This window comes from Mobula birostris, chromosome 1 (genome assembly GCF_030028105.1).
Source record: "Mobula birostris isolate sMobBir1 chromosome 1, sMobBir1.hap1, whole genome shotgun sequence".
In the NCBI taxonomy this organism is placed as follows: domain Eukaryota; kingdom Metazoa; phylum Chordata; class Chondrichthyes; order Myliobatiformes; family Myliobatidae; genus Mobula; species Mobula birostris.
In genome coordinates, this window is record NC_092370.1 from 73,310,806 (window position 1) to 73,333,722 (window position 22,917).

Consider the following 22,917-nt stretch of genomic DNA (forward strand, 5'->3'; position numbering starts at 1 on the left):
ATAAAACTCTGGTTAGATCACACTTAGACCATTGTGCTCAGTTTTGGTCACCTCATGTGGAAGTTTTAAAGAAGTGCAGAGGAGGTTGCTTAGATTAGAGAACACGTCTTACAAAGAAAGGTTGAGTGAGCTAGGGCTTTTCTATTAGAAGTGAAGGGGGAATAAGATATGACTTGAAAGAGGTATATAAGATGATAATAGGCATAGATAGAGTGCACCGCTGGCACCTTTTTCCCCAGAGTGGCAATGGCTAATACATGACAACATACTTTTAAGGTGATTGGAGGAAAGCATATGGGAAATGTTAGAGGTAGATTTGCTTTTACAGAGAGTGGCAAGAGCGTGGAATATACTGTCGGGGTGGTGGTAGAGGTAGATACATTAGGAACATTTAAGAGCATCTTAGATAGGCAAATGGATGAAAGGGAAATGGAGGACTATGTTGGAGAGAAGTGTAAAGATTCATCTTAAAAAAGGTTAAGAGGTCAGTACAACATGGTGGGATAAAGGACCTATGTTCGAATTGAACCTTCATCGACCACTTCCACCGGCAGTTCATTCCAGACTCTGAGTAAAGTAGAGCTCCCTCAGATTACCCTTAAATATTTCACCTTTCACCCTAAAAGTATGACCTCTAGTTCTAATCTCAGCCAACCTCACAGGAGAAAACCTGCAAGCGTTCACCCTATCTAGACCCGTCATAATTTTGTACACCTCTGTAAGATCTCCCCTTGATCTCCTGTGCTCCATGGGAATAAAGTTCTCACCTACTCAAACTATCCCTATAACCCTGGTCCTCAGGTCCCAGCAAAACCTGTGTAAATTTTCTCTGCATTATTTTCCTGTAGGTAGGTGATCGATACTGCACAGAAAACTCTAAATTTGGCCTAAACTTCAACATAACATTTCCACTCTTGCTTCAACATCCTGATTTATTAGGGGCAATCTCTTTATGACCCCATCTACCTGTGATGACAAGTGCAACATCTCACACTTATCTGCATTAAATTCCCTCTGCTATTTTTCAACCACTTTTCCCAGCTGGCTTAGATCAAGCTGCAAACTTTTTGATAGCCATCCCTGTTGTCCATGATTCCACCCAGTCTTGGTGTCATCTGCAAATTTGCTGATCCAGTTTACCACAGTATCATTTACACACAGTGGCCACCTTATTAGGTACAGTTGTTCGTTAATGCAAACATCTAATCAGCCCAATCAACGTTGGCAGCAACTCACTGCATAAAAGCATGTAGACATGGTCAAGAGGCTCAGTTATGGTTCAGAGCAAACATCAGAATGAAGAAGATATTTGACCTAAGTGACTTTGACTATGAATGACTGTTGGTGTCAGACAGGGAGGTTTAAGTATCTCAGAGACTGCTGATCTCCTGGGTTTTTCACGCACAACAGTCTCTAGAGTTTACAGATAATGGTGCGAAAGACAAAAAAAAAAATCCAGAGAGTAGTATTCTGTGGGAAAAAAGTGTGTTGTTACTGAGAGAGGTCAGAGGAGAATGGTGAGACTGGTTCAAGCTGACAGGAAGGAGAAAGTAACTAAGAAAACATGCATTACAACAGGGATGCATAGAAGAGCTGCTCTGAATACAAGATGCATTGAACCTTGAAGTGGATGGACTACAGCAGCAGAAGACTATGAGTATATACCCAGTAGCCCCTTTATTAGGTATAGGAGGTACCCAGCACCGATCCCTGTAGGATACCACTACACCATTCTCTGGCTTCTCCCACTATACCGATGTTAGATACAACTGACTACTTCATTCTGAATGCTCAGTTACTTAATCTCTAGGGGTCTGGAATCTCTAAGGTGGGGGGGAGGGGGTGTCTGGAATCTCTCCAGGATGATCCGAGATCTCTCTGGGGAGGGTCGGGGATCTTCCCAGAGATACGTGTATGTGTGTGTGTGTGTGTGGGGGGGGTGAGGGTGGTTAGTGGGGGTAGTGGTCCAGGATCTCTCCAGGAGAGTTCAAGTTCAAGGTCACCTCTACAAGAGGGAACCTGGATCTCTATGAGAGTAACTGGGATCTGTCTTGGAGGGTCGGGATCTCCAAGCAAGGGTCGGGGATGTCTCCAGGAAGGCCATGGACCTCAACAGGAGGGACCTGCATCTCTCTGGGAGAGGGGGACCAGGATCTCTCTCAGAGTTACTTAGATCTCTCTCTGTGAGTGACCATGATTTCTTTGGGAGGGTCAGAGGGGGATCTCTCTGGGAGGGTTTCTACTCTCTGGGACAGTAGTAGGTTGGTGAAGGAGTTACGGAAGGGCTCTGTCCTGGTGTATGGAGAGGGAGGGGCAGTGGCCTTTACAGGATTTGGGGGATTTGTGGAGCCCTTGTCTCAGGATGGGTGGGCCGGGATACTGAGTTCTCCCCACCACAGGCAATAGAGCACATATAGCTGAGGCCTTGGAGGATAATGAGAGGGGCAATGAGGTCTCTGCTCAGGGCTCAGACTGTGATGCAGGGCTACAGCAGTGAGGGGATTGGGTTTGAGACATCCACCCCTCCAGGAGTTCAGAGCCCCAAAGGAACAGTGCAGAGATGGTGAGTTCTCAATATATGTCAATATTCTCTGTCCCTGGGGTCTGTGTACCTCTATCTCAGACTGTGGGCTCTATGCACCTTTGTCCCTGGAGTCCATGTATCACTGCCCTTGAGTCCGTGCTGGATCACCTCAACAAACATCACCACTGTGATGAGCAGAGTAAAAACTGTCACAAGAAGTAAATGAATTAAGATCCATCATTTTCAATTTTGTAAGCGATTTAAATTTCTTGTGGTGCGCCGCACTGCAAATGAACATGCCATCCGTGTTAATTTCATTAAACGCAATTCTCTCCTCTCATACAGAGTAATAACAGTGTCTATCCAGTAATTAGCTCTAATTAGTATCGGTAATTAGCCTGTTAGACCAGACTAAATTAATCTTTCATTTCTCACCAGGGGACACTTGGAAGAAAAGATGTAGGGAGATGGGGGGGGGGGGGTTTGCTGGAGAGGAGGGGGGTGGGGGTGGTGGAGGGAGGGGAACTGGAGAAAGGATCCAAATCTCCTTAATGTAATAGACCAAAAAATACATTGATGGTTTGCCACAATGACTCAATGCAGCAACATTAAAAAACAAATTGAAAATCAACAGTGGTATAATTTTGACGTTAAAAGGCTGGCATTTTTTGAAAGCTATTTCACAGAATCGTGCCACCGTGAAAGGTTTCGCACAGGGCCAATCAATGAAAAATTACGCCATTGAGAAATTATTCATCCAGTCTCTTTATCAGAAAAAGAATTTACATCAGCTTTCATAACGCAGCATCAAACTTCAGCCAGTACAAGGGAAAGCTGCGAGGTTTAAGCTGCTGCAGAGCAAACTCGGAGCGACTGATTCAGGGCACAGCAGTCTCCAGGCAGGTCATGGTCCCACTGTCAGCCAAGGTGCACAGTCAGAGTTCAGGGCAAAATCCCTATCAGGGTACAACTAACACCACATCAAGATAGAATCCACCTCTCACTGGGGTGAAGCCCAACACACTGTCCAATGCCTGGACTGGTACGTAGATCACAGGTACAGCTCTTCAGCACACTCTGTCTGTGTCACCAATGATGCCAGTTTAAACTGATCCCATGAGCCTGCACACAATCCATATCCCTCCATTCCCTGCCACCTTTGTATCTGCTTCCCTCACTTCCCCTTGCATGTACTCGAGGCACCCGCTACACTTGTGTAAAAAAAAACCTGCGTCATGCATCTCCTTTAAACTTCTCCCCTTTCACCTTAAACACTTGCCCTCTGAAATTTGATGTTACCACCCAGGGAAAAGGACTCTGGTGACCTACCCATCTGTGCCTCTCGTAACTTTACAAACTCCGACGTCTGTCCAACCACTATATATAGCGGATACAATCCATGCAAATTCAGTGAACTACTTCTGCACCCACACCCTTCCTATAATGGGGTGACAAAACTGTTGACCGTACTCCAGATGTGGCCTGGCCAAAGCTATGAACTTGCATGCCAAGATCCCATGATACATCGATGTTCCCAAGGGGTCCTGCCATTGGGGGCTGCTCCTCACTTTCTGGTTCCATTTTAACCCCACCCTCTTCATATTTAGTCATCTAGTATAGAGACAGCAGGGAGGGAGGAGGATGTCCTAGAGAACTTGTTCCTGGGATTACTCAAGTTAGCTATCTGTGGGGTTGTAGAGGTGGGCAGAGGAGGGATCTGCTTGAGCTGACTACCTGGCAATGTTCCAGGGGTATATCTGTGCCTGGCTAACCCTGGTGAAATAACACACAGTGTCCATGGGTACTCTGGAGGTGTTCCAGAGCCATTAGGCACCACAGATGAGAATGGGAATATTTGAATTTAGTTTGTGATAGATAATGTTGTTATTGAAAGATACATTATTTTGTTAAAAAAAAGTCCTGCCAGTTACGATATACTTTCCTTTTATATTTGATCTCCCAAAGTGAACACCTCAGATATACCTGAATTAAACACCATCTGCCTTTTCTCTGCCCATTTTATCCATTGATCTATATCCTTTGAAAATCTTCTTCACTATTCACAATTTTGCCAATCTGCATTTTTGTCCAAATTACCTGTATACATAATGAACAACAGAGGACCCAGCACCGATCACTGTAGAACACCACTACTCACAAATCTCCAGTCAGAATCACACTCCTCCACCATGACCCTCTGGCTTGCATAGACAAGCCAGTTCTGTCTTCAATCTATCAAGTTTCCATGTTCTTTACAGGTGGGGGTACAGTCAGACTCTCCATTGGGGTACGTTCTCCTGATCCGCACACAGAGCTAATGGCATGTACACCAAGCCCAGTCTGCTAATGGATCACGAAGGCTTGGACAGTGGTTCATCACTTGCCCCTGCTTTCTGGCTCTTGCAAATCTGCACAGTTCCCCTAATTCCAGGGGTTTCCACGTTGTTCCCCCCGTTGGTCTCCAGTCCTGATCTGAACTATGAAGTACTCAGTAATTGAGGCACCCGAGGCAGGATCCGGTGCACAGTTTGAACAGAGTGTTTCCTTCCACTCTGGCACAGAGTGAAGCGGGGTGGGGGGGGGGCATCCACATACAAATCATCAAAAGCCCACAGAAATTCAACAGCAATTTCTTCAGCCAAACAGTGATGAGAGTGTGGAGCGTTAACACAGGGAGCTGTGGAGTAATTCAGGGAATTACAGATAAGCTGATGAGAGAGAGGGATTCAAGTTCCCTACAGACAATTTGAGGAGGAGGCAAGACCAGGGACACCAGCCTGAGGTTGGGTTTTTTTGCCATGCCATAAATTCTAAGGATCTACATCAATTCTCTTCCTCAAAGAACTCTATCAATTTGCTCAAGGAGCAATTAATGTTAATAATTCCACCTTGGCTTTCATTCATTAATCTAATTATTCTCATTCCAATTCACTTTAAGATTGTTGTACTTCCAGCAGACTTGCCAAGTGTCACCCCCCTCCCCTCCTTGAAGATGATGTAGTTCCCCATATTTAAGGACTAGAGGCTGGGGCCAGGTCTGGGACACTGCCTCCCTTACCTCCCATTGCATCAGGTCATCCCATCTGCAGCCAGAGGTTTTGTCCTGGAGTAATGCCTTCTCTCTACCTGCTGCACTGATCTTCCCCTGCAGACCAGGTTTAGGAGTGTGGCTGTGAATTGCTTGTTCAAGCCATCTGTATTTGGGACAAGGTGGTGGTACAGTCCAAGTGTCTGTGTTTGGGACAGGTAAGGTCTGGACATATATCGACCAGCTTAGCCATCTTTAGTTGGGATACCATCATCCGCTAAAAACAACAAACAGATCCATCTGTATATAATGTGGAGCAAACGTGTGACCATTTACTTGGACGGACAGGTTTGATCAGGTACTTGTGTTCTGCCAAGATGGGCAGTGCTGGACCGAGGCAGATTCTCGCTGGTCAGGACAGACCCTCTCTGAGCTGGATATACTGGTTTTATGGAGACTGACAATGGGTGAGCTTGGGATTTTTTGAGCAAGATGTTTTAAGGTTTCTTCAGTGTTGTTTCCACAAGTCCAGTAACTGAGGTCAGATCCTGATTCATCATGTTGTACAGGCCCTTCAGCCCGTCATCAGCCCGAGCTCTTTGCCCACCTGCACTAATCTCATGTGATTGCAGGAGGGCCATATCCTTCAATGCCTGTATCTGATTCCAGCACCTCCTTTGGTAGTGAGTTCCAGATCTCAACCACTCTCTGTGTGAAAAAAATCCCCTACAAATCCCTCACTTTAAACCTATGCACTTTTGTCTTTGATACCTCTCCCATGGGAAAAAAGATTCTGACCAGCCACCCCATCTTTCCTCATAACCTTAAACACCTCAATCAAGTCACTCTTAGCCTCCTTCACTGCAGGGAAAACAATTATGCAATCTCTCCCCATAAAAAAAGTTCTCCAATCCAGGCAACATTCTGGTGAATCTCCTCTGCACCCTCTCCAGCACAAACACATCCTTTCTGTGATATGGTGACCAGAACTGTACACAGTGCTTCAAGTGCGGTATAATGAATGTTTTTTAAGGTAACGTAATGTTCCAATTCTATAATCCAAGCGCTGACCTAAAAAGATAAGCATGGCATACACCTCCTTCATCACCCTGTCTATCTGCGATGCCACTTTCAAAAAACTATGGACCTGAACCTCTCGGTCTCCCTATTTATCAACATTCAAAGTTCAAAGTAAGCATACTATATGCAACCTGGAAATTCATCTCCTTACAGACTGCCACAAAACAAAGAAACTTCAAAAGAACCCATTAAAAAAGACTGTCAAACAGAGAGAGAAAAAAAACTTGTGCAAACAATAAAAGCAAGCAAATAGTTGCAGAACTTCAGATGACATGAAGCCAGGCATCACTGCCACTGGAGAAGGCCACAGCCTCAATTCAGCGCGGAGCTGAGGAAATGTTGTGGAGCAGCACGCAGAAGCAGCCACCATTTCGTCTCCAGGCCTTACACCCTGACCTTTTCAATCTGGTCTGGTGCTTAAATCACCCAAACAATGGGTCGTTCCTTGCTCTCGGACTGCTCTTGGGCCTGAAACTCACCATTACGATTCGGCCCATACTCAACCTTTCCAATTCAGTCCGGCGCTTAAAATGATCAGACATCAGAACTTTCCTCACTCTCAGGTCACCGTGACTTTGCCTTGACTCTGCTTCGACCCTGCCTTGATCATGCCTCGCCTGCACCTCTGGCTCCGCTCACCTCTCCATTGTTAGCGTTGATTGTTATTAATAAAGTGTATTAATAAGGTTTTTAGTAGTTTTGTTTTTTTTTGCTGCCAGTAATCAGTCACTGGGCATTACACAATGGGCACTGTTCTTCAGTACCCCACCATATAGTATATACATTACACCTGTAACTTGACTTTCCAAACTGATCACCTGCATGTGTGGGGTTTCCACGTTCTCCCTGTAACTCTCTGAACCCAAAGTTTCAGCCCACATCCCAGAGCTGTGTGGATTAGTGGGTTAATTCACTGCTGCACATTGTCTCCAGTGTGTAGTTGGGAGTACAATCTGTGGTGGGGGGAGGAGTGGGTGGGAACGGTAGTCGATGGGAATATGCAGGGAATAAAATGGGTTAGGGTATGATTGGTGTAAATGGGTGGATATGGGTTGGTACAGACTCTGTGAGCTGAAAAGCCTGTCTCTGTGTAGTGTGTGCCTACGTGTGAGGTCACAGGTCAGCAGCCGGGTGATTGTTCAATTATTTTTCTTTTATTTCCTCTCTACTCTGATGGATCAAGTATTTTAAATCAGGGCACATCAATGTGAGCAACTCCTGCATTTTTAAAGTGGTGAAATCTAATATAAACTGATAATTAGAAGAGATGGCTGGTCTAGCTGACATGTTGTAGCTACAACATGTGGGAGTTGATGGACCCCAACAGTGAACACATCTACTCCAGTAACTTTGGCTCTGAGTTGATGAGCTAGAGTCTGAGCTCTGAACACTGTGACAGGAGAGATTGGCCTGGACATGGTATCTCAGGACAAACCAAGGTGGGTGAATATTTATGGTAAATAGTCAGGGAGAGGATAGTGTGACTGCAGAGCGGTCTGGGGCATAGTTCCAGATGAGCCCCAGCCATTCCCCTTGCCTGAGACTCTTTAAGATATTGGCCGCCAGTTTATATTTGGAGTACTGTGAGCAGTTTTGGGCCCCATTTCCAAGAAAGGATGTGCTGACATTGGAGAGGGTCCAGAGAAGGTTCAAGAGAGTGATCCCAGGGAGGAAAGAGTTAATGCATGAAGAATGTTTGATAGCTCGAGGCTTGTACTCAGTTGCAGTTCAGAAAAATGAGGGGAGGGGGAATCCCACTGAAAACTGCCAAATATTGAAAGCTTTAGACATGGGCAAGATATTTCCTATCATGGGAGAGTCAAGAACCAGAGAGCACAGCCTCAGAATAGAAGCAAGTCCCTTTAGAACAGAGATGAGGAAGAATTTCTTTAGCCAGAAGATGGTGAGTCTGTGGAATTCATTGCCACAAAAGGCTGAGGAGGCAAAGTCATTTGGTATATTTCAAGTGGAGGTTGATGGTAAGGGTGTCAAAGGTTACAGGGAGAAGGCAAGAGAATGTAGTTGAGAAGGAAATGAAATCAGCCATGATCAAATAGTAGAGCACTCGATGGGCCAAGTAGCCAAATTCTGCTCCTATGTCTTACAGTCTTATAGTCTTGTCCCATAAGCATGGGGTTCTTGCCCCCTGTGTGGATGATAGTGCTCACTGCAGGGAGGGTGATAAACTGTCCGTAGCACCAGGTTATAGGGAGAATTCCTCTGCAGCTAAGACAGTGTCCCAAAGGTTGTGTTGACTGTCTTCTGCTAGAGCTAAGAACATCTCTTTTGGTCTGGAGAATAACTTGGAATGGAAGGGGGAGGATTCAGTTGTTGTGGTCCAAAAAGTACTGGTGGGGTATGAAAGGAGATTCAAGGAATTGTGAAGAACTTGGAGCTAAACTGAAAATAGGAAGCACAATCCTCAAAGCTTGTTGTGAGAGAAATGCGTTTAGGGGAAGGAAAGAGCTGTCCCATTGGGATGGGCTTCACTTGAATCCTGCTGGGACCAAGGACCAGAGTTGGACACAGGGCCTCACAGTGGGGAGAGAAACAAATACAGAAGATGTAATAAGTCAAGAGAAAATGAGTTGTGCACAGGACAGAGAGGGGGAAACTGACAAGCAAAGTGTAACAGACTGAGGCAAAAGTATGCAGCATATCAGGGCAATCTATAAAAAGTCAAAGCTTAGCACCTTTATTTGAATGAAACAACATGACAAGATAAATGAGCAGACAGCAGAGGTGGTGTTGTATGAGTATGGTCCAAAATCTGTGGCTGATGGGTGACAGGACTAGGTGTTCACATTCCAGGTCATACACTGTTCCTCAAGACCAGACCTGAATGGATCAGCCATGACCACATGGTGCAGGTTTGGTTGCTGACTCTTGCTCCTGTGTTCGTGTAATACCCAAGGGAACTTTTTGAATAAATTGCTGATTTATACATTTGGTATAGCAAGATTCAGGGTCAGCACAGTCAGGACCACGTTGTCTGAACCTGACCATACCTGATCTCCACCTAGGTGAAGCTTGCAAGTTTTAAGAGCCTCTCCTGTGCTAATTGTTCACCTATTCAGCTCCCGACCGATGCCACACTCTGCTGCACATCTGCAGCTTCAGTAATTCACCTCCTGGAGTTCAGGAACCTTTCATCTTCCCTGGGTGAACATCAGTCCCTCTGGTCCAGACCTGCAGACTCTCATCTCTATTGTAGTTTGGTGGGGGCACAACAGTCACTCAGTTACTTAAGAAGGTTTCTCCCAAATTGGCATCAGGCGGCCAGAGGTTTTTGTCAGGAATTCATGAGCCACAACTCTGTTCAGACCTCACGTTGTGTTAACACCATTATACACAGAGTAGAGTAATGAGGCTTAACCACTAATGCTTCTGACTGCTCTTTCTCCATGTAATCCGCAGTCTTTCTACCAGACCAAGTCATCAGCTTGCTTAAAGCACATCGGCAGCCTCTGGTGAAGAATTTTAGTTGTACGTAATGCAGACTGGCACAGGTCATCTGCTGCTCTTAACCGAAACCAGAGCGGCCAATCCCACCACAGCCTGACCAGTTGAAACTTAAAGGCAGGGTAGGACAGGGCAGACAGTGCCTAGGGTACCTTGGATAGGGCTGAGTTAGTTTGAACTGTAAAGCGCTGGGCTGGTCTGGTCTGGTCTGGACTATTAGGACTGACCTGCATTAACTTGGGCAGTGCTAGGCTGAGCAGTGTCTATCCTCTGCACCCACCTGCCCAGTTCTCCAGTAGCCAATTCTCAGCCCTGACCAGACCCTCAGGGACACAAACCTCATTGAGACAGGACCACAAACCTCAGAGCAAGGCACCACAAATCTTACGTCAAGACAGGATCACACGCCTCATGTCAAGGCAGAACACACTGGCTGATGACTCAATCAGTGCAGATGTTGCAGACGGTATCAGTATCGTCCTCAGCTCACCTCGCCCATTGCCAGCACCTAAACTTAAGTCCCACAGCACTGCCAGCCCTCCTTACTGGACCCAAGCACTGTGTCAGTCTGAAACACTGTAACCAGTAACAGCAGCCATATTACATAGCAAGATGCCACAAGAGATGATGGTTGTACAGGGAGTGAGAATCTAGGCCTGTACAGTGCTGTATCGCCAAACCTACACTCTGAGAGGAACAGCTCACAGTATGGGTGCAACATACAGGAATGCCATTGGGCCCATCAAGCCAGTGCCAGCCACTGGTCAATCTTCTGAGTGAGTTTATCGGACAGCTCCCAGATATAAACTTGACATCCAGTCAGCCCTGGGGAACTGCCTGGCAGGTGAACAACCGTTGTCCGCACACTCCTTATCAGCACACACCACTGCCGTCACACTGAATGTCAGCCAGCATCTTCATATCAAGAGATTTTAATCTGTACAGTCAATGTGAAAAGAAATCAATGGGCTGGTTTAACCCCTAACCCAGGCTGACGACTGACCCATTGTGGGAGAGCTGGAACTGCCACACACATACACACAACACATTCCCCGGGGTATCGACCAGAGCTCAGCAGACAGCAGAACATCAGCACAGCCTTAGCACTGCCGTCTATCTGAATTAGGCTGCGGTTCAGACTGCATGGGTGTGCATGAGGGGTGTATACACAGCGTAGGTGTAAATGCAAGGCAGGTGTACACAGAGTGAGGGTGTACACACACAGTGGATAGGTAGTGTCTTCAGTGTGTGTCAGGACAATGCCGGAGATTAGACTCCATACCTCTGCATCACCTACCTGTTCCCCCAGCACACCCTCCACTCACTGCAGAACATCGGCCCACACTCTCAACCTCTTCCCCCACACCATCACCGCTTCTCACACATCTGCACACACCGACCCTCTCCCCGCAACTTCATTGCCCTTCTCACACCGTCCCTCCATCCCTATCACACCATCACTGCCACTCACACATCCTCAGCCACTCCCACACACTCACCCTCTCCTACAACTTCATTGCCCTTCCCACACCGTCCCTCCTTCCCTCCCAAATCCTCACCCTCTCCCATAACTTCACTGCCCCTCCCACACTGTTCGCCCTCTGACTGTAAGGCAGTAAGACAGAGGAGGAGAATTAGTCCATTCAGCCCATCAAGTCAGCTCTGCCATTCCCTCATGGCTGATTTATTTTCCCTCTCAACCCCATTCTCAACCCTCTTACTAACCAAGAACCTATCCATCACTGTTTTAAATAAACTCAATGTCTTGGCTGCCACAGCTGTCTGTGGTAATGAATTCCACAGATTCGCCACACTCTGGCTAAAGGAGTTTTTCCCCATCTCTGTTCTAAGGGGATGACCTTTAATTCTGAAGCTCTGCTATCCTCTCTCATCTTTTCCACATCTACTCTTCCTAGATCTTTCAGATTCCAGTAGGTTTCAATGAGATCCCCCCTATTTGGTAGGTTTCAAGGAGATCCTAGCCTTATCCTTCTGAACTCCATTGAGTACAGGCCCCAAGCTACCAAATGCTCCTCGTTGATTAACCCTTTCATTGCTGTGATCACCCTCGCCGACCTCCTATGGACCCTCTCCAATGCTGGCACTCCTTCCTTAGATGTGGCGTGTAGAACTGCTCACAACGCTCTACACGTGGCCTGACCACTGCCTTATAATGCCTCAGCATTACGTCTTTGCTTTCATGTTCTAGTCCTCTCAAAATTAATGCTAACAATGCATTTGCCTTCCTTATTACTGACTCAACTTGCATGTTAGCCTCCAGGACTCTCAAATCTCTTTGCACCTCCGATTTCTGAATTTGCTCTCCATTTAGAAAATAGTCTCTGTCTTTATTCCTTCTACCAAAGTGCATGACCATATACTTCTGTGCACTGTATTCCATCTTCCACTTCTTTGACCAGTCTCCTAATCTTGCCACGTTCTTCTGCAGACTTCCTGCTTCCTCAACACTACCTGCCATTCTACCTGTCTTTGTATTGTTTGCAAACATGGCCACAAAGCAATCAATTCCATCACTGAGATCATTAATGTATAATGTGAAAAGTAGCAGACCCAACACTGACCACTGAGGAATGCCAGTAGTCACTGGCAGCCAATAAAGGCTCCTTTTATTCCCACTCTTTGCCTTCTGCCAATCATCCAATCTTCTGTCCATGCCAGTATCTTTCTATACTGCCATGTGCTCCATTCATCTCTCCAGGATGACTCTCCCCTCAACACTCACCAGTTGTCCCCTGAATTGCTGTCAATGGTCAAGGTGTGGAAAGGGTTAATCAGTTTACCACCCAAGAATCTAAATATGCTGGAGAGGTCTTTAACCATTTGGAAAAATGTTCCCAGTCACATCCCTCTGATGGATCACCCACTCCCCTCCTACACAAACTACATTTGTTCTAAAGGTTAATTGTTTGTGAGCTCTGATTTGAAAATAGAGTCTCCCGTGCACTCTTCTCATCTTTTTCCCTTCCTCTGGACTAATTAACCTTTCTAGGAATTCATGTCTGAATCTTTCCACCTCTAACTCCAAGCAAGTCCGGTGGGACCAGGACAAAGCTGCCGAGACATGAAATGCACCAGCCGAGCGTTCCACTAAACACTCCCAGCAAAAGCTGATAATTACCTGACTGCTTACACCGGTCACCACAGAATGGAGGTATAAGTAAAGGTGACTGCCACAGCATGAGCTACAGTCATGAACAAGGGGAGATACAGTCCCACACAGACAGGAACAGGGGGAGATACAATCACTCACAGACAGGAACAGGGGGAGATACAATCACTCACAGACAGGAACAGGGGGAGATACAGTCCCTCACAGACAGGAACAGAGGGAGATACAGTCACTCACAGACAGGAACAAGGGGAGATACAGTCCCTCACAGACAGGAACAAGGGGAGATATGGTCCCACACAAGTAGCAGGAACAGACAGATATGGTTCCACACAGACAGTAATAATGGGAACTACAGTAACACATAACTGGAACGAACTACAGTAACACACAGACAGGAACAGAAGAACAGTCCTCATTGAAATACCACTTAAATTCCATTTTATCATCTCTCCATCTGTAGCCTACCCTGCCTTGCTGATAAGTGCCCCTTTAGCTACTTCTCCCCTGCTGTGGGAGTGTCAGTCTCCACCACCCCTCAGACAGTGTTGTCCACATTCCAGCCCACCTCAGGGAGAAACAAAAGACTTATTCCCTCCAAACTTCTTAACCCTTAAACCATACCCTCTGGTTTTCTATCCTTTGGACACTTTTAGAACTACCTCCCATACCCATGTCCTCCAAACAACCCCAGCCCATCCAGTCTCTCACTGTACCTTCACCAGCACTGCCATATCCTCTCTATGGTGTGACAACCAGAACTGCACAACCCACACCAACTGAGACCCAAATAATGTTTCATCAAGTTTCACCGTGACCTCCCAGCTCTTATATTCCGTGTGCCTCAAGATAATGAAGGCAAATTTCCCACACCATCCTTCACCACTTTATTGATCTTTGCTGACATCTTCAGGGATCCATGGACTCAATACACTAAGGTCATTGCATACCCCAATACCACCAAGGAGCCTATCATACACTATGGATATCCTATCCTTATTGATTTTCAGAGAGTACATCACCTCACGTTTATCAGGTTCAAATTCTACCTTCCCATTGAGCAGAAACGTTGTGAAATCATGCTGCAATTGTATAAATCTTTGATTGGCCACATCTGGAATTTTGTGTGCAGTTCTGGTTGCTGCATTACAGGAAGATTGTGAAGGGTTTCAAGAGGCTGCAGAACGGGTTCACCAGGATGTGGCCTGTATTAGAGGATATTAGCTATAAGGACAGGTCATATAACTTACATTGTTTTCTCTGAAGTGTCGGAGGCTGAGGTCCGATCTGAGGCTGAGGGGTTCACTGCAACAGCGTACTAGGTCAAATACAGGGAGAAGTACAATGGAGAAGTTGTTAAAGACTCAGTCTCGAGAAGTGAATGAGGTGTTCAGCAATGTTTGCTATCTCCAATGTGAGAAACCTGGAAGGGCAGACACAGTACAGAAGCTTGGAACACGCAAACGTGTTTTCTGTTCCCCTCACCAGTCCACACTCTGACTGGACTGAACTTTTCAGGAAGTTTTAGACTACTCTTCTGGCTCCACCAGCACCCACTCCCCTTCTCGAGGCACCTTCCTGTCATTCTGCGACCCAAACACTCCTTGCAATTGAAATCCTGATATACCTGCACTATTCCCAGCTTCTTTACACCTCTAGTCACTCGCAACGTGATCTGCTCAACAAAGGACCACCATTCTGCAATATTTATAGCTTCTTTTATTCCAGATTTCAACAATGCTTCTGCAAATTCAGCAAACATTTCTGCATTTCACTGACACTTTTAGTTTTCTGCATTATCGACTACTTGCATTTAGACTCTGTTCAGTGGCTGCTCTCCACCCTCCCTCCTTCCTTCCCCTGCACCTTAGGGCCTACTCCCAGTTCTGGAATGTAGATGTAGGGTGGCCCAGCGGTGCAGTGCCTTGCATAACAGTTTACAGCACCAGCGATCAGGGTTCCATTTCCGCCATGGTCTCTCTTCCCCCCCCCCCCCATGACTATGTGGATTTTCTCCCACATTCCAAAGCTGTATAGGTTAGTAAGGGTTCCTAAGTTGTGGGAATGCTACATTGGCACTGAAAACATGGCGACAACTGTGAACTGCTCCCAGCATAACCTTGGACTGTGTTAGTTGTTGACATAGACGGCACATTTCACTGTGCGTTTCAATGTACATGTGACTAATAATACTAATCTTTTCTTATCAATTGTTTTCCTGCAGAGTACTTCCAGCATGTTCTGCTGTTATTTCAGTTCTCCAGCATTTTACATCAGTAACAAGTCATGGGCACGGTATGCGTGGCTTCAGGGTCACTGTCTGTATTTGGTTGCCTGATAAACTCAGAGTCTTCACACGTTAACACATCAAGCCAGAATGACCTCCACTGCATTTCAAGGTAAAGTCAATGTGGTTTTGCAGGATGAACGATCTTGTACCAAAGTGAGCATTCAAGAGTCCACCACAGGTTTATCCCACACTTTCTGCTGGAAAACTGTGCACCCTGTTTCATCCCAACTGCTCACAGACATGGCATCTCCATTTTATATGACTTCCATCTTACCCAGCTTTCCAACAGGGGCATTGCCTCACATCACTCTCATTCCAACTGACACAAGACCGTGACCAATCCTCCAATTGCATCAACACTATGTTCAGCAACGGCCCTGGGTCTGCGGCAAATTCACACAACACTGACCCAACATTCACCATGTTATGCTCACAGACTGGGGAATGGCAGCTCGCATACCTTGACTAGCTGCCAGCTGCAGATTGCTCCTGTCCTTGGTGAGGCCGTTGGTCTTGGGGCTGGCTCCAGGAACGTTCCCAGCTGAGGCTCGTGGGAGCCGTTTCCCCGGAACTTTGACTGTTGTGCGCAGGAGGTCAATCTCCTTACCGTGGACATTCTGCATGTAATCCTAAAGGAGCAGACAGAAGCATTACGAGTCTTATCTGCCGCAACATCACAACTGTAACAGTCAAGCAGGCAGTAAAATAATCACACAGCACCATGTAACACCAGAACATCTCACACAGTCATCTCTGGCCATACAGAGAAGGGTGGGACTTCCAGCTGATGGATGGAAGCCTCCAAGAATCACACAAGGATGGAAAAGCTGGATCTGGTCAAAAGATTCCCATCGGGGAAAAAAAATTAGATATTGAACAATTTAGGCATCCCAGTGGCTCTACTTTATTAGGAGTCCGAAAAAACTTTGGTATGCCACCAAATTTCTACAGATGTACTGTGGACAGCATTCTGACTCACTGCATCACTGCCTGGTATGGACTCAAGTGCACAGGATTGCAAGAGGATATAGAGGGTTGTAGACTCAGACATTTCCATTACATGCACAACCTGTGGGGTAAGCACGTACAAGGTTTCTGAGGTTGAGGTTGGGTGAGACTGGAACTGAGGTTGGGTGAGACTGGAACTAGAGGTTGTAGGCTTAGAGTCAAAGGTGAAATATTTAAGGGGAACCTGGGTGGAACTTCTTCAATCAGCGGACAGTACGAGTATGGAAAGAGTTGCCAGCGGAAGGGACGGATGTGGGTTAAAATTGCCACATTTAAGAGAAATGTGGATAGGTACATGATTAGAGGGGTTTGGAGGGATATGGTCCAAGACCAGGTAGATGGGATTAGGTAGTAAACCAGATGGACCAAATAGCCTGTTGCAGCACAGGCCATTCAGCCCATCAAGGCAGTGCCAGCTCCTGGTACTGCAATCACATCCATTTCAGTAATCACAACTTTCCCACTGCCCTGCAGGTTATCTTCTCTCTTGTTGAAAGCCCTGACTGATTCCATTTCAATCGACCAGTTAACAACTATTCTGATTCTCCTTGCATACAATGACCAAGATCTCCAATTTGCAGCCTTGACTTTTGAACCACCTGTTAGTAGGACAGCTTCCTTCCATTTGCCCCATTTGAACCAGCAGAACTCTGAATACCACCGTCACATCTCCTCTCAAGACTTTTAGCTCTACTGCTCCTGTCTATCGAGGCTGAAATCACTCACCTTAAAGGTCACCCGAAGCCTCTCTCGGATCTTCACTTCCTTCCTACAGTGTGCTGACCTGAAAGAGATGATCTGTCCAGGCTCAGGTTCAGGTTCAATGCAACTCTGCTGCATTGCTGCAGGATCACAGGGGTTTTTACTGACTGTGCTCTCAACACCTCCTGACACTTCCACAGAACTTCTTCACCAAACAACCAGCAAGGTGCCAGACTAAATCACTGTGGCCCTCATGGACTTAATTACCTGATCTGGGGCAAGGAACTGATGAGAAGGTGTGGGGGTTCGGGAGTGAACATGAGAGTGGAGAGGGGATCAGGAAGTGATGGTTCGTGATGGGGTCTGGGATGTGGTGAAAAGTTGGGTCCATGTGGTTGAGATTATGGGAAGAAGCTACATCAGATGAGAGTGGAGACCCAGGGAGAAGCTGAGTACCAGGATGTGAGAAGTAACAGCAAAGAATTATTGCTGGTTATAACATGAGGTGAGAAAAGCATAGAGGGGCACAGGCAGCCAAATAGGATTCGTGTAGATAGGCATCAAGGTCAGCATGAACAAGGTGCCCAATGGGCCTGTTTCTGTGCTGCACAACTCCAATGACAGAATGATTCTATAAAATTATCAAGGGCTAAAATCTTTTTCCTACAGCTGAGGGATAAATAACTAACTACAAACACAAATGACCCCTTAACCTACTTAACCAGTATGACTTTGGACTGTGAGAGGAAACTGAGGACCAGAGAAAACACACACATTCCACGGGAAGGACATACAAACTCCTTACAGATGACATTGGAATTGAACTTCAAACTCCAATGCCCCGAGCTGTAATAGTGTCACACTAACCTCTACGCTACTGTGGTGCTACCATGGATGGGCAAAAAAGACAGCATTGATAGTGGGCCGAAGGGCCTGCTTCTGTTCCGTACAACTCTGTGACTGTAACAAAATCACAGAAGTTGTTTGGCACAGCAATTGGCCTCTTATTGCATCATGTTCATCCTAGCCATGCAACAGAAGCTGAAGTTAAACTCATTTCCACAAAAGGTTTGGGCCATAACTCTTCCAATGGTCACTCTGGGTAGTTCTCAATGTGTGACACTTTCAACCTCCATCACCCTTCAAGTCACTGAGTTCCAATCTTCCATCACTCTGGGTGAACTCCCCTCGAATCATTTAGCAATTGACTTGGAATCACGTTCCCTGCTGAGTTATCTCTCAGCTATGGGAAACCAAATCTCCCCATTGCTCAGCCTCTGACAATTTTATGGACCTCAGTTAAATTCACCTTCCACCTTTCTTCATCCAAAGTAAACAAGCCCAGCTCAGTCTCTCTTCCTAAATGATTTCCTGCCATTTCTGACAAAATTCCTGTAAATCTCTGCCTCCTTTTAAATGTTATCAGCTTTTACCACTTATTATAGCAATCAAACATCTTGAGGGTTTGGCCAGAGGTTCAGTAACTCAGCAATCACAATTCAGATTCCCATTTAGGGCTAGCTTCTCACAGAAAAACTTCTGATACAAATGTCCCACCACAGTGAAAGGGCAAGGGGTAATGTTGGGTCAGTTTGGGGCCTGGGAGATCTGCAGTTAATATTGTCTGATGCCAACATTGCCCGCCAAGGACCAAGGTAATCACCCAACAACTTGAGGATCCCTGCCACACAATCATACAACAATGACCAGGGCTTAACTTTGAGGCTTGTGGGTCAGAGTTCTTGCGTTTTCCATCTTTGTTCAAAGTTGGCCTTGGACAATGTTAACTGCAAGGAAAGTGTCACAGTCCTTGCCATCTCTCAGTTCCCTCACGCACCACCAAGTGTGGTCATGAACCAGATGATCAGGCTATGATAGTCCTCTCGCTGCCCCTCACTACTGAGACACTCACATCACTAGTGTCCACTAACAAGAAGAGACGTAACAGCACAGTCAGCCGTTCAAGTCCAACACTACGCATTTCACGGAACCGTGATCTTCTGACGTGGGGCAGAGTGAACGGGAATGGGACTGCCACCCATGCAGGGCATGAAGACAGCCAGTAAATCCAGTGGGACTCACGGTGAAAAGAAGGGTGTTATCAAAGGGGGGGGGGCAGAAACACTTGCCTCTTTAAGACTCAATTGACACATGGGACCAGAGTGCAAATTAAAAGGAAAAATTCAGAATCAGCAGCTTGCAGTGAGAGTCCGTCGGAATTAGGTGCCAACACACTCCCTTTATTACAAGCCATAAAGCACTAATTTCTTCACAAGCCACCTCGCTAATTACACAGCCAGCGCACTCATTTCATTTTATTACTCGAATTAACAGGAAGTTCAAACCGTGTAAAGCTATTAAGATGTGTGATTAAGCCACATTCAATTAGTTTCTACAAACAATTTAATTGATGTTGCAGATAGGAATTAACAGAAGGTGAACGTGTGAATTACTCGGCTGTCGGGAGTGATTCCGTCTCCATCGGCCGCGCCTCAACAACCTCACACCAAGCACAATATCTTATTCTGCGAGCCATGATCAGACCATGCAGCAAGCTCACATTTCAGGGACACCTACCCCGGCAGGGGGGGAGTAACACACACCTTGAGTTTATGGGAGAGAGAAGGAAAAGTGAACAGGGAGGCACAAATTAAGAGCGAAGAAGGTAGTGACAAGTTCAGTGACTGGAAGAGTGAGAGAGCGCGAGTGTGAGAAAGTGAGCTCGAAAGATGAACAGAGCCTCAAAATGAGAAGGTACGATTATCTGTCTGGGACACTGCATCAGTTGGGAGGGAACTCTATCATCTCAACTGGGACACCAGATTGAGCCTTGTCATCAGGCATGACAGACTGAGCCGTCAGCTTTTCCAGGTGGACATAAAGCTTCTCTGTGAGGCTGCAAGGACCAGAAGGAATCCCTGGTCTTCTGAGGTCAATATTTATTTCAATGTCACCAAGAAAACTGTCCGATGAAGGGTCTTGAACTGTTTATTTCCCTCCATTGATGCTGTATGACTTACTGAGTTTGTCCAGCATTGTGTGTGTTGACCAGGAAAAGAGTGGCAGTATTGGAAAAGCACTGTTAGAAACCACTTGGTGAACAGAGCCCACAATGGCTCCCACAATCTCTTCACCCCATTTCCCTGCCACGTCCCAGTGTTCCATGGTGTATGAACTGCAGGTTATCCCAGGCTCTGGCCTGAACTTTGTGTTATAGAGTTAGCCTCTCTGAACTTGTACTCTGTGGTTCTACTCATGAAGACTACAGTGCCAGGAGCTTTACCACTTGCTCTTTCCAATATGCTTCTCTGTGTTTTATGCCCTGTTTCTGGAAGGGTGTAGAAGTTTGGAGATGGTACAAAAGGCATTCACAAGGATGTTGCCTCAGTGAGACAGTATTAGCCAAAAGGAGAGATTAGACAAACTTAGATTATTTTCTCTGGAGCATTGGAGGGTGAGGAGAGACCTGATAAAAGTTTATAAAACTATGGGAGGCATACATAGGTGAGGTAGTCTGAGTCTTTATCCCAGGATTGAAATGTCAAATATGAGAGGAAATCGCTTAAAGGTGAGAGGGGAAGTTCAACTCCAAATCCAATTCCAACTCTGACTTGGATGACGTAGGGTTTGGAGGGGCTGTGCTATAAAGTTGAATGGACTGAGACTGTGCTTAATAGAGTTTAAAATAATAAGAGCTAATCTACTTGAAATATATAACATCCTTAGGGGGCTAGACAAGGCAAATGTTGGAAAGGTGTGTCCCCCTGAAGGAGAGTCCCAGACCAGAGGTAATGGTCTCTGAATGGAGGGGAATCCATGCAAGCCTGAGATGAGGAACATTTTCTTCTCTCAGAGAGTTGTGAGCCTTTGAAACCTCTCTGTACAGTGAAACTAGAATATATTCAAAGCTGAGAGAATGAAATTTTAATCATTAAGGGAACCAAGGGTCACAGGGTGAGAACTTGAGAAAAGTTGGATTTTCCTACTTAATTGAACAATGGAGGAGCTGGAAGCACTGAATGACCTGTTCTTGCTCTTTATGTTTTCCTGATCTCACTTATCACTGCCATGCGCCTGCACGCTCTGCCAGCCAATCCACTTCCTCACTCTGTAGCACACTTCGAACTTCAGTGTTAAACTTATACCCAAGGATTGAGCTTAACATTGACGATGAGTGACAGGAATTCACAGGCAGGCTAATGGACAAAACAGAAAATGTAATGAATAATCACATGGACATCAAAAGGGAAATCTTGTTTAAACAACCGCAGTAAATTACTTGATGAGCTAACACAGAGATCTGGCAAAGGAGATGCAGTCAGTTTGTTCTCTGTTTGGATTTCCAAATGGCTACAATAAGGTACAAGCTCAGAGATTAATGGACAATGGGCAGCGGAGCAAACAGTGATAGGAATCACTGAACAGCACGGTAGGTAGCTGTTCAGTAATCAGCTCCAAAAACCAGAGCCAGCTGATCAGATCAAGAGGGAAGATGTCACTGAAGAGAGTTCAAGGAGACACTGAGAAGCTGACTGGGCATGTGGGTGGAGAACTACCTGGAAAAATGTGGAAATATCCATATTTGTGGAAAACCAGGAACACTAAGTATTTTTATTAAACAGTGAAAATGAGAAATGTTTATGCTCATAGGGAGCTGACTGTTTTGTATGAAAGCCATACAAGAAGGCATACACACTAACAAGAAGGTGTAGCCGGTAGTTAAGGAGACAACTGGTATGTTGGCTTAAACTGCAAGGGGATTTGAGTGTAAGAGGAGAAATGGCTTATCACAACTTTGTTGGGCTTTGGAACACTGTGTACCATTTTGGTCTATGTGCCCGTCAGGATTCACCAGACAGATAGTGAGGATGTTTGAACAACCACATGAGAAGAGTGCCAAGGACAGGTGATTTCATTGAAAAATGCTGAATTATTTGGACTTGACAGACCAGAGGCAGGGAGGGTGTGGAACTAATTTCTCTTATAATCTGCACTGTTCTTGTTGTGATTTTGTTGGATACTTACTGTAAATTTATATTAATTCTTCATACATTATATCCATCACTGCCTATCCATCCCAGCTGCTCATCTCTCATATCACAGTCACTTGTTTCCACTAACACAGTCCCTTACAGAGGGTGGGGTGGAAAGACATATACTTCAGGTAGCTAATAGACGGGAGACAATGGCATGCCATTGAACATACACTGTTCTTGAATGTACATTGGAAGAAACACAACACCATGAGCTGCAGGGTGACTGATCCAGTGCTGAATGGAAGGGGGTTGGAGGAGAAGAACTTAGCTGGCACCAACACAAAGGGCTGAATAGCCTCCTTTGTGCAGGAAATTTTGTACATGATCTCAACAATATAATTTGCATATTGTGGTCACTCTTTACAAGGGATCTCCTTATGACAAGATTAACCTTTTCTCCTTGTGCATCAACTTTGTATGCATTCCAGAACAGCATCCTCTACATTGATGGTACTGAACGGGATGGAGTTGGAGGACTCCAGGACTGGTCTGCTTGATGATCACCCATTGTCTCTGTGCAAGGTGACTACCTCCCCAAGTGTGCTACCCACAAAATCCTTAGCCTCACACGTGAACCAGCTCCAGGAACAGCTTCAGCTCTGTGTGTCAAAGATCAAGACAGTCCCTGGACTGAGCAAGTGCAGCAATACAGAATAA

The 22,917-nt window shown here is 45.9% G+C and overlaps 1 protein-coding gene across 4 annotated transcripts in view; it reads right to left on the reverse strand.

Moving 5' to 3' along the window:
• LOC140197060 (arf-GAP with GTPase, ANK repeat and PH domain-containing protein 3-like) overlaps positions 1–22,917 on the reverse strand; it is a 542,744-nt gene that overhangs the window by 103,381 nt on the left and 416,446 nt on the right. For all 4 annotated transcript variants that reach the window (XM_072256993.1, XM_072256987.1, XM_072256996.1 and 1 more), the window contains one exon: positions 15,975–16,143. In XM_072256993.1, coding sequence (XP_072113094.1) covers positions 15,975–16,143 — 169 coding nt within the window. The remainder of the gene's footprint in view (positions 1–15,974; positions 16,144–22,917) is intronic.